The sequence below is a fragment of the Phalaenopsis equestris genome, unplaced genomic scaffold (genome assembly GCF_001263595.1).
Source record: "Phalaenopsis equestris unplaced genomic scaffold, ASM126359v1 Scaffold000084, whole genome shotgun sequence".
Classification (NCBI taxonomy): Eukaryota; Viridiplantae; Streptophyta; class Magnoliopsida; order Asparagales; family Orchidaceae; genus Phalaenopsis; species Phalaenopsis equestris.
This window is the reverse complement of record NW_018164526.1, coordinates 987,044-999,384: the sequence shown is the minus strand read 5'-3', so window position 1 is coordinate 999,384 and position 12,341 is coordinate 987,044. Positions and strand designations below refer to the sequence as shown.

General features: G+C 35.8%; 2 protein-coding genes across 4 annotated transcripts in view; one reads left to right on the top strand and one right to left on the bottom strand.

Annotated features, from left to right (window-relative positions):
- LOC110019861 (fructan 1-exohydrolase-like) overlaps positions 1 to 8,365 on the top strand; it is a 20,413-nt gene extending 12,048 nt beyond the window's left edge. Inside the window, exons 2-8 of one of the 3 annotated variants that reach the window (XR_002293487.1) lie at positions 6,257 to 6,341; positions 6,575 to 6,666; positions 6,750 to 6,949; positions 7,040 to 7,071; positions 7,413 to 7,660; positions 7,981 to 8,081; positions 8,170 to 8,365. Coding sequence is in view for 1 of the 3 variants with exons in the window: in XM_020717721.1 (XP_020573380.1) it covers positions 7,452 to 7,660; positions 7,985 to 8,081; positions 8,170 to 8,208 (345 nt within the window). In the remaining 2 variants the exon portion in view is untranslated. Of the gene's footprint in view, positions 1 to 6,256; positions 6,342 to 6,574; positions 6,667 to 6,749; positions 6,950 to 7,029; positions 7,072 to 7,412; positions 7,661 to 7,980; positions 8,082 to 8,169 lie in introns of those variants that run through there. The other 2 variants (XR_002293488.1, XM_020717721.1) reach the window with 2 other exon arrangements.
- Positions 8,366 to 9,932: 1,567 nt separating this feature from the next.
- The window catches only part of LOC110019837 (N-carbamoylputrescine amidase), a gene marked incomplete at its 3' end in the record, with an annotated part of 25,530 nt that continues 23,121 nt past the window's right edge, over positions 9,933 to 12,341 (bottom strand). The window contains 3 exon segments of the mRNA XM_020717688.1: positions 9,933 to 10,109; positions 10,213 to 10,309; positions 10,406 to 10,572. Coding sequence (XP_020573347.1) covers positions 9,933 to 10,109; positions 10,213 to 10,309; positions 10,406 to 10,572 — 441 coding nt within the window.

Sequence of the window (12,341 nt, the reverse complement as noted above, 5' to 3'; positions counted from 1 at the left end):
CCTCGCGGGGCGGCGGGCGGGCATGGAAGTGTGCATATATATGTGTGTGTGTGTGTGTGTGTGTGTGGCACCAGCCGTGGCCTGTTGGTAAAACAGCCTCTTTGAATGTTGCAAGTCCTCTCAAGTCACAAGTTCGAATACCATCTGGCTAAGATCCCACCTAAGTGCACCTGCCTTGAGGGCGGTCCTCGAATAGTTGGGCACATGAGGGTGGTTGGGGGCTCATATAGTAGTCTTCGGTTTTTTTTTTAATATATATATATGTGTGTGTGTGTGTGCGCGCGCGCGCGCTGCCAGGTTGAGGGTTTTAATTCCCTCTGGCACAGTTGGCCTTAAGGAGGTGGTACTCGAATAGTTAGGCATATTAGGAGTAGTTGGAGGCTCGTATAAGTCTCTGACCATTGATTATATATATATATATATATATATTTATCTATCTGTGTGTGTGTGTACAGAGAGAGAGAGAGATTTGATTTTAAGCAATCCAACTGCATTATGGATGACCGGGGCATCCTTTCTTCAGGCAACCTATGCAATGTTTCTTCAGGCAATCATATGTATTTACATACGAGAGAAGAGATTTGGAGATTTGATTTTAGGCAATGATATTATGGATGATCGAGAGATCCTTTCTACAGGCAATCGTGCAGTGCCGCCCATCATTTTTTCAGGAAAATTTACATGCAGCAATTTTTATGTATTTACCTGAAAAGAAAGAGAGAGATTTGACTTGGGCAACAGCATCATTCATCATGGATGTCCGTGGATCCTCTCTTCAGGCAATCTTTGCAGTGCCACCCATCTTTTTTCTTAGAGAAATTTACATTGCAAACAATTCTCATGTATTAACGTATCGATTATTCAGTCATTATTTTTTATGAGATTTCCTAACTTGATTTGATGGTTGAGTTGTGATTGGGCTCTCATCATTATCATCCATATATTTGTGTGTGTGTCTCTTTCTCTATATATATATATATAGAGAGAGAGAGAGAGAGAGAGCGACTCATGGATGGCTGCGGGATTCTCTCTGTTCAGGCAACAGATGCGGTGCCATCTATAAATTCATACCGCACAAATTATAATGTATTTACGTAGAAAAGAGTGCATCATGGGTAGTCGACAGATCCTCTCTTCAAGCAACTGATGCAGTGCCGCCAATCTCTTTTTTGGGGAAGATTTACATACCAAGACATGTAGTGCCACCCATCAATTGTTTTAGGGAAATTTACGTACATTACATGCCACACAATTTCATATCAAAATTTATGTCATTATTGTTGGGGAGGCCTCCTAATTAGATTTGGTTGGTTGTGAATTGTTATCGGGTTACTCATCATCATCCATATATATGTATATACAGAGTGAAAGAGAGAGAGAGAGATCTGATGTTAGGCAAATGCTTCATGGATAGCTGGGGATCCTCTCTTTCGGTAAACGATTCAATGCAACCCCTCTATTTTTAGAGAAATTTACATGCATGCAGTTCTTATGTATTAACATATCATTTTTTTGTTATTATTTTTAATGAGGCTTCCTGTTGAAGTTTATTCTATGTGAATTGTGATTGGGCGACTACTCAGTTTCGAAACAGTAAATATATTGTTCATATTTACACAATTTCCAAAGTGTTGTTTTTCTTTTAAGTTGTTGCATGTAGGGCTCTAAACAAGCCGAGCTTTTGAGCCAGCTCAGGCTTGACTCATTTTCAGCTCATTCGAAATTGGCTCGTGAATAGTGTATTCATGTTCGGCTCTAATAATTGATTCATGTTTGTGTTTGGCTTGAAATTGGCGAGATTTCACTGGCTTTAAATTGGCGAGAGATTTCACTTCCAAAAAACTTCAAAAACTAGGATTCATTAAAAAAATCTAAATAAATCTAAACCAAATTTAAGAAAATTTAAGCTAAGAGGCGAACCGGAGGCGAAGCTGAAGATAAATATGAAATATTAGAGAGAAGATACTCAAAGATAACACCTCGGTAGCCAAACAAGCAACCAAGCAAGAATACCGAGCAATCGAGCCAATGCTGACTCGCTGAGGAAAAATAGAAGTAGAGATTAGAAAATGAACTCAAATGACAACCCCTAAACTCTTGCAGTCGAAAGCATTTCGCGATTTGGAGAGGAGACAGAGAAAACTCAGAAGAGCGAGAGGGGGTCGAACCCGAAAGCTTTCGAAAGGGGAAGGGGAGGCTGGTTGGGTTAGGGTTTTTTTTTTCATTTACTGATTTTATTTCACTTGCACATAATAATATATGTTACTGATATGCTAGAATGTTACTGGTTGGGCAATGATTGTTTTGTTGGTTGGCCCTTAATAAATTATTATTATTATTATTATTGTTATTATTATTATGTTATTTATTAGAATGTTATCGTCGCATTAGTAAAAAAGAAGTTGATGAGGGTTTAAAGAAAACCAAGGGTGGAAAGTCTGTAGGACCTGATGATATCCCAATTGAAGTGTGGAAATATTTAGGAGATTTGGGTGTTTCTTGGCGAATTATAGAGGAATTAAGTGGATGTGTCATACTTTAAAACTATGGGAAAGGGTAATTGAACATAGGTTAAGACACATTACAAAGATTTCTCGGGCAGGTCTACTATGGAAGCTATACATTTATTGAGAGGTTTGATGGAGAAGTTCAGAGATAATAAGAAGAATCTACATTTGATTTTTATTAATTTAGAAAAAGCTGACGATAAGGTTCCAAGAGATATCCTTTGGAGAGTTCTTGAGAAGAAAGGTGTTGATATGACTTATATTCAAGTCATTAAAGATATGTATATTAGAGCTGTCACTTGTGTTCAAGTCATCAAAGTGGAGGAGGACTGACCAAATATTTTCATATTTCTGTTGGATTACATCAGGGATCGGCTTTAAGCCCGTATCTTTTTGCTTTAGTTATGGATGGTCTTACTGCACATCTACAGGAGAATGCACATTGGTGTATTAGTTATGGATGGTTTTACTGCACATCTACAGGAGAATGCACATTGGTGTCTGCTCTTTGCTAATGATATCTTTCTCGTGGATAAAATGAGAGAAAAAGCCCAAGAAAAACTTGAATTATGGAGGTCTACTTTGAAGTCTAAAGGCCTTCATTTAAGTAGAACTAAAACTGAATACATGGAATGTAATTTTAATAATATGGAGGAATGCTTCGGACCTTTTGTGTGATAGAAAAGTACCGCTTAGACTGAAAGGAAAATTTTATAAGACAGTGGTGAGACCTGCAATGCTCTATGGAGCTAAATGTTGGCCTTTAAAAGAGAGGCATAATAATAAGTTAAGTGCTGTCGAGATGAGAATGATTAGGTGGATGAGTGGCTTTACATTTAGAGACAAAATGCAAAATGAATATATCCGTGATAGGGTTGGTGTAGCTCTTGTGACAGACAAAATTTGAGAAAGTCGTCTTAGATGGTTTGGTCACCTTAAACGTCGCCATCTGATGATCTGATTAGGAGAGTAGATGTTTTAGATTCGACTTGTGTTAAGAAAGGCAGAGGTAGATCTAGGAAGACTTGGGCTTATTGTATAAAAAATGATCTTAATTTACTAGAACTAAATGAAAATATGACACTAAATAGGACGCAATGTAGAAAAAGGATTCATGTAGCCGATGCCACGTAGTGGGATTAAGGCTTTGTTGTTGTATCCTTTCATAATATGGGAACCTTTATTTTAACAATACATTCGAACACTAGTGCAACAACTCTTGCACACTTGTCATTGTATCTAGGTCGTACAACATGTCGCTTCCAAAGGACACCCTAACATTGACATAATTATTTAAAAGATTCATTTCATAGTTTTTTCGAGAAAAATTTTAGGTTTTCTGTTGAGTACTTGACACAACCCTCTATTTTCTATATAAGGGATTTGGAATCCGGCAATGACAAATATTAGGGTTGAGGGTTTAGGGTTATTGTGACAGCCATTTTTTATTATTAAATTAATGCTGCACTCAAATAAGCTCGCAAATAAATGGATAAGTGTCATTGGCTACTGGCAAAAAACAGCCATTTCACGTTTAAATTTTTGTTTTGTTCTTCTTTTTCTCAATTGAAATTTCTCTTTTTTTTTCCCAATCGAGTTCCAAGGTGTTGGGGACACATGTATAATTGAGTTCTATCGTTTTCAACGCAACTGGATGGCTATGACTATTATGGTTTCCCATCGTACTGTTCGTGATCTACTGTGTATGTTAAAAAAGAGGTGAAATTGCTATACTGCAGCAAATTTATGCCTCTGCATTCCCTCTAGAAAAAAAAAAGAAGATGATACCCTGCCTAGGAGAGAGAAAGAGAGAAGTTATAATGTTAGGCAACTGCATCATGGATGGCCGTGGGGCTCTCTGCTCAGGCCTCCTAACTGAATATGATTGTTGACCGGTTCTTTGTGCATAATTGCATCATTTCCAAGGAGTAGTTTTTCTTTCTAGTAGTTGGATGTTGAGTCTATTCTTCTGTGCTTGTTTATCAAATTCTCACATTGCTCTTATGGAAATTGCACGTATATCATTGAATTATTTCTTCAAACCAGTATTTTTGCCATTTTCGAAGAGAATACGTCTTTGAATTGCTATTATGTTACCAAATGGGCAACAATGTTTTATGTTGCGCAGCTTTTGCAAGTCTTTTGTTTTTTTTGTTTTGTTTTGTTATGGAGAACATGCAGTGCTAATCAGTTTTTTTTTTTTTTTATAATATGGGAACCTTTATTTTAACAATACATTCGAACACTAGTGCAACAACTCTTGCACACTTGTCATTGTATCTTGGTCGTACAACATGTCGCTTCCAAAGGACGCCCTAACATTGACATAATTATTTAAAAGATTCATTTCATAGTTTTTTCGAGAAAAATTTTAGGTTTTCTGTTGAGTACTTGACACAACCCTCTATTTTCTATATAAGGGATTTGGAATCCGGCAATGACAAATATTAGGGTTGAGGGTTTAGGGTTATTGTGACAGCCATTTTTTATTATTAAATTAATGCTGCACTCAAATAAGCTCGCAAATAAATGGATAAGTGTCATTGGCTACTGGCAAAAAACAGCCATTTCACGTTTAAATTTTTGTTTTGTTCTTCTTTTTCTCAATTGAAATTTCTCTTTTTTTTTCCCAATCGAGTTCCAAGGTGTTGGGGACACATGTATAATTGAGTTCTATTGTTTTCAACGCAACTGGATGGCTATGACTATTATGGTTTCCCATCGTACTGTTCGTGATCTACTGTGTATGTTAAAAAAGAGGTGAAATTGCTATACTGCAGCAAATTTATGCCTCTGCATTCCCTCTAGAAAAAAAAAAGAAGATGATACCCTGCCTAGGAGAGAGAAAGAGAGAAGTTATAATGTTAGGCAACTGCATCATGGATGGCCGTGGGGCTCTCTGCTCAGGCCTCCTAACTGAATATGATTGTTGACCGGATCTTTGTGCATAATTGCATCATTTCCAAGGAGTAGTTTTTCTTTCTAGTAGTTGGATGTTGAGTCTATTCTTCTGTGCTTGTTTATCAAATTCTCACATTGCTCTTATGGAAATTGCACGTATATCATTGAATTATTTCTTCAAACCAGTATTTTTGCCATTTTCGAAGAGAATACGTCTTTGAATTGCTATTATGTTACCAAATGGGCAACAATGTTTTATGTTGCGCAGCTTTTGCAAGTCTTTTGTTTTTTTTGTTTTGTTTTGTTATGGAGAACATGCAGTGCTAATCAGTTTTTTTTTTTTTTTTTGGTGCATAGAAAAAAATGCAAATGTGCTGGTAGGGCTGTGAATTTAGCTCGAAGTTGATTGATCGCTCAAAAACCTATTTAAATTTTGGCTCGGATTGAGATTGCATCAAAATAAACGAGTTAAGCTATGAGTCGAAATTTTGAATCGAATTTTTTTGAGCCGATTTTGAGCCATACATGGATCAGATTGAAACAATTCGAGATCGGTTTATAGTATTTTTTTTTTTATTTTTATAAATTATATATATAATACCAAGTAAAGTTGAATATAATAAGGCACGAGCCGATTTCAAGCTGAAATGGATCCGAATAAGTCAATTTGAGTCAAGTTGAGCATGGATCCAAATAACTAAATTTGATCCAAGCTCATTTTGATTTCGAGCCGGATTGAGCTCGATAGCGAGCTGATTTTGAGCCGCACTAAATCTATTCAAGCTGATTTTGAGATTATCCCAGCTTAGCTCAAAATCGAATCGTTAACTACCCTATGTGTTGGACAGGTGAGAATCACATTCATGATTGTGGAAGTATCCTGTATTACATTCGCTTGGAATGGATGGCAAGTTGTGATGTTGTGCACTTGAGGTAATGTAAGATATTCAGATTGTGCAAATTGTGTTTTAGACGTGCATGTCTTACTGTTTGCTTGGTGTTAGTTTGGGCTTTGAAAATTCCTGCTCAGCTATTATGAAGTTTTGCGTTTCTTATGGGTCAAAATTTCAAAAGACAGTAGATAGTTTGTTAATATACTACTAAAATTTGCCCTCATTTTATGAGGATTTTAAGATCTGGTAAGTACAAGCTTTTTGATAAACTAGGGTTAAAAAACGACAGAATCAATGAACACAAGAAAGAACACATGGATTTAAAGAGGTTCGGCAATTTGCCTACGTCCTCAGAGGCAAGAGCGGTGGCTTTCTGATTTCTTGAAAACAGCACATGCTCTTAAGGTTACAAATACTATATATATATAATCCCTTCTCCTTATGGCAGATGTGATCTTACCTTCGAATGAGCACAAGTCTATAGATTGGTGATGATAGCTCGCCGCCATCTTGCTGTGGTTCTGTACCGACTGGAGCAACTCTTCTCGGGACTTGTATTAAATCCAGATTCTGAAGACCCTTTGTCTATCGAAAGCAAACAGTACAGAGCTTCTTTCCATTTCCAGCCACCTCAAAACCGGTTCAATGGTTTGTCTGCTTCTTTTGTTCTTCCCAACACTGTTAATCAATTTTACATGATAGATGTTTGATTCAGTTTATATTTTGTTTGGCATATAGTTTCAAGATTTAGGAAGAATGAGACGCATAAGGTGAGTGGTGCCCCTCAACTTACCCTCTTACTAGCATTTAGTAAAATAAATATTTTGCCTTAAAAATAGAGAAAATGAGATTTAAGAAGGTAATATAATTAAAGATTTTAAGACTATTTTTTGGAAAGGTTTAGGGCAAATCTTGCAACCAAACAATCCTTTATTGTGATATTGTTTGAAAACTATATCAATTTGTCTGTTCAATGAGCTCTTCATTGAAGCCAATTGCCAATAAATCCAAATTGAACCAGTGCTCTACAATGCTATCTATAACCTATTCAAGTTTTCTCGCAGTACTTCCTGATTCTTAGAAGCTCTTCTTTCTCAACCATGACGAACAGGTTGATATAGAGGTAGAATATGAGCTTCTATAGCTCGAAATGGCTCAGCTTGTGCACCATGAGTGGAAACTCGACAATGTGCAGATGGCCGGCAACGATCAAGTGGATTCTTCAGTTTCAGGAAGCATAGGGACTTTTGGCCCGCTTGTTTTGGATTCTCATGAACCTGCGGAGCTCACTGCAGTTCTCTTTAGAGTATTTAAGATCAGTACTGATCATGCTGTTCTTATGTGCTCTGATCAAAGAAAGTATGTTTTTTTTGCTTAAGTGAAATTCAGCTCTGTACAATCATTCTGCTAATTCATTGCTCAGAACTACATGTTTTGCTTTTGGGGCATTTACATTCATGCCACCTAATTCTTATGTATTTACATGTCTAACATATAATCACTACTTTTTTAACATTTAGACCACCCAAAACTTTCTTATTATGTTAAAAATACCTTTTAACCACAACTTTTAACTTTTAAAAGTGCTTGTATGTAAACGCTGAAATTTAGGTGTTAGAAATGTAAATGCATAAGAATTGATTGGTATTTTATGTAAATTTTCCTTTTCATGCGACAAGCAAGATCATCATTGTGGCCTAAACTTTACAAGCCAGCATTTGGAGGGGAGCTTTGTGGGCATGGATGTAAAAGCTGGGAAGACATCTCTGAAGGACTTTTGGTGAGTTTGTTCTTATTTCTCATCATTCATATTATGATTTTTTATCATAATCATCCATTTTGATGCTTAAATTTATGTTTCGGTACAGATAAATTCAATGATTTGGAAGAGCCTGCATCACTGCTAGAGCAGTACATCCCAAGTTTGCTGCTTTCTGGAGAGCCTATGTGTGCACATTTGCAGGCACATGTAGGGGCAACGGAGATCTAACATGTACTGGTTCAACTTGCTTGTTTTGCTAATTTTAAATTATACCCGACTTAATCTTCATTTTTTTTTTTGGTGGCTCAATTGATCATTAACAATTAATTTTAAGTAATTTTGAAGAATTAAATTTTCTTTAAATAATTTCACTTCAATTGGCATTATGACTTAAATAAAAGGTGGTTTATAAGAAGAGAGTAATTAGTGATGTTAAAATTTTTTAGTAATTTTTATGATATATTGGACATTAAAGTGAATGAAAGATATATGTATGAGCGAAAATATGATTTGAGTTTAATGATATTGATATTATAAGTAATAACAATTTTTAGTTGTCGCATTAGAAAAATAGATGTTGAAGTTTAAGTTTTATTGATTTTAAAAGTTAATACTCAAAATAAAATTCTTATAAAGAAAAATATTTATTGGTGGAATAATAATATGAAAATAAATAAATAAATAAAAGGTGGCCCCTAGAGAGTAAGAGATTAAGTTGAGATGTTAAAAATTCTTAGTGATATTTATAATATATTAAATATTTAAAAATGTGAAAAATATATGTTAAAATAAGAATTTTTTAATAAAATTTCAAATACTAAAAAGATGTCTGATGAGTAGAGAAAGAGGATATTGATTCTTACTTTTAAGAATAAGGCAATGCACAAGTGTCATACTTTTCTACCATGGAAGCTATTCATTATTGAGAGATTTGATGGAGAAGTACAAAGATGGTTAGGAAGATTACACAAAACACACAAACTTGGGCAAGTATCTAGAAAAATGTAAAAGAGTGGTAGGTGGGTTTACACCCATCATGAGTGTGATATAGGTGCCTATAGAGTGGAAAGAAAAAGAGCTTGGCTCACAAAGCCAAACTACCATACAAATAACATATAACCTCGAATAAGTCATTAAAGCCTCTAACACCTAAACACACATATGATGCAAATTATCGAAGTCCGTAAGCATAGATACCTTATTAAATATGATTTGGGTCGTCATGTAATGCAAGTTCATCTAAAGATCTTATAAAAAAGAGTTTTATCCCAAGAGCCCTAGTTATAAAGCGTAAGCCCAAGCAAAAAAAGAGAAATAAAAAATAAAGTGAAAAAAAACAACACACTACATAAGAAAAACAAAGCACCCAATAATAAAAGAATAAGAACATGCCAAGTGCTGCTAAATCAACAGCATTTTATGGTGAGGCTCCGCATATCTAAATCTATACAACAAAGAGATCTAAAATTAATGTGCAAGGCACATTCGGGATTCGTGCCAGTATCTTATTTCTATTGCAGGCTTGATCATACACTCTAAAAATATACATGAAAAATATATAAAAGAAAATACTCAACCTGCAAAATAAAGATTAGCACGCCATGCTAGATAGTAGGAAAGCTCATATATAAACATCAAGCACACCATCATTTTAATTTTTAAAATATGAAATGAACCTTTTAAAATTGAGGTTTATGCCTTAGATATGTAAACAAATAAGAATGGCATTCATGTAAATCTTCCTAAAAAAATGTTGCCTCCTTACCCTTGGATTTTATACAAGGAACAATATAAACTACTCCAAAATTCTTCTCAAAACCGTTCTCGTGCTTAAAATGTGTATATATATTGAAATTAAGGAACTTCAACCTGATGATGATTTTCTGGTTCCATCTAACGTTAGGAGAACCTCATATAAATCTGGGCGCCGGTCCCTGAAAACCCCCCAGCTATGCCTCTGGGACTTGATCTTATCCAGGTTGAGCTCAGCTGTTAAAACAGCTTCATCTTCATCATTCGCAACAGCCAGAATTTCCCCAGTCGGTCCTGATTTCCATTTTAATTTCAAAAATAACCAACAATTTTCCATGAATATTACAGAATGAAAAAAAAGGAATTATAAAGCCAAAAAAATAAAAAAAAAAGAAACCTGCTATAAATGAATTTCCATAGAATCTTATTGTGCTATCACCATGTTCTGTTTCAATTGTTTCCTTTCCTATTCTATTAGAGGCCACAAGAGGAACCTGGAAACATACGGCATTATAGGAAAAAGTGAGTCAGACCTAATATTGGGGTTCATGATCTGGGTTTCGATGGAAGAAGAAAAGTTAAGAAGTTACCAAGTTCGCTCCGGCATGGCCGCACATAACGCGCTTCCAGTGTTCTCTAGAATCGAGTTCAGAATCTTGAGGTTCAGATCCTATAGCAGTCGGGTAAAAGAGTATCTCAGCACCTTGCAGAACCATAGCCCTTGCAGCCTCAGGGAACCATTGATCCCAACATATTGCTACAAAAGATATACAAATTAGTTATCATAACCATATAGTTATCATATTATTATCAGCAGCAGCAAATTTTTGTTAAAAGATATACAAATTAGTTATCATAACCATATAGTTATCATATTATTAGCAGCAGCAGCAGCAGCAGCAAATTTTTGTTCAAATTTATTTGAGCTCATCTTACTAATCATCTATGGAGAAATTTATTTATATCTACAACACCTAAAATTTACTTTTTACACTTATGCCACCAAAATTTGCATATCACATCAAAAATAGCATTATTTTAACTTTTAAAAAATAAAATTCACCTTTACATGCAAAGATAAGGCGGCTCTACGTAAAGATTAAAGTTTAACTGTTAGATATGTAAATACATAGGAAAGAAGTGCCATAAATGTAAAGGTGTAGATATGTGAATACAAATGAGTGTAATATAAAAGGAATCAATTAAAATTTCTATTGTGTTCATATCAAAACAAATCAAATAACTACAAGATTCACCATGATTAAAAAATTAATAAATTTAATAATTATGAGAGTAAATGATACAAATATTGTAATGTAATTTGGATAAAGTTAATAGATTTATTTTGCCTTTCAATTTTATGCGGGAGATGGATATAATTTGGAAAGTTCTGAAGGTCTTGGTTGGGCTTATATAGGGAGCTAGAGTTTCGATGTCAACTACTACCTCATCATGTCCTTCAACACAAGTGAAGCTAAATCTCCTTCCTGTGGATCTGAAGCTTGATGGACTGACCACATATCTAAGTTGGTTGCGTCGGGTCGAGGTTGCTCTAGTAGAGAAGAGACTAGAGGGATCTGATCGGAGACAAACCAAAAAGAGTGATAGTGTTGAGGGAGATAAGTAAAGAACCACACACGCCTTAATCTACACCTGGCTACTCAACTCGATTTTGTCAATTGCATCCTCAGTAGATGGCATTCGGAAGGTGAGGGACATATGGGCAAAGCTGAGAAAAATTTATGTCGAGACGAAGAACCGCATGAGGGTGTTCTAGATTCAACATGAAAGAAACAGAGGTACAACCTTGATAGATCGATTCAAGAATATGTCATAGATTTGGAGAGGGTGAGCAGATCTTGATCACTTCTCACCGATTTCGAGCTGTGGCAATTTGGAGTGCAAGAAAATGGAGATCTTTACACAGATGAGGACCAAACAGTTTTTGACCCATCTGAACCTGGTCTTTGATTAGAAATTTGTCCTTCTAACTCAGGAGACTATCCCTTCACTGGATGAAGGCATTGTTGCGATGATATAGAAAGAGAAACGCATGAAGCTACACTCTGAGTCAAGCGGACTTCCAGGAGCATGATCAGCATTAGTTGCCTCGGACTCAAGTATAATAAGTGTCTGGGGGGGGAGACTCACAAGTGCTACAACTGTGGTGAAAACGAACATCTGAACAAGACTCATCATAGGCCACCTGTCTCAACAAGACTCATCATAGGCCGCCTGAGGAGAGAGACTGGTGAATGTGGATAGGGAGGAGGTCATAGTTGTGGTCGTGGTGGTCGAAAAGGTGGAAAAGAATGCTATCGGACAAATATGATGATAGCAAAGGGAGAGGCAAGTGTGATTTTTATCAGTGAGAATCATAAGTGTCTGAAGTTATTGAAGAAGCAGAAAGTAGCGAAATATGGGGCTGAGGAAGCTTCTAACCAATCATCATCAAAGGATAACATTACCACTTATGCTCACTCTCACAAAAGTACTTGTGATACACATGCACTTGCCTTTATTTCC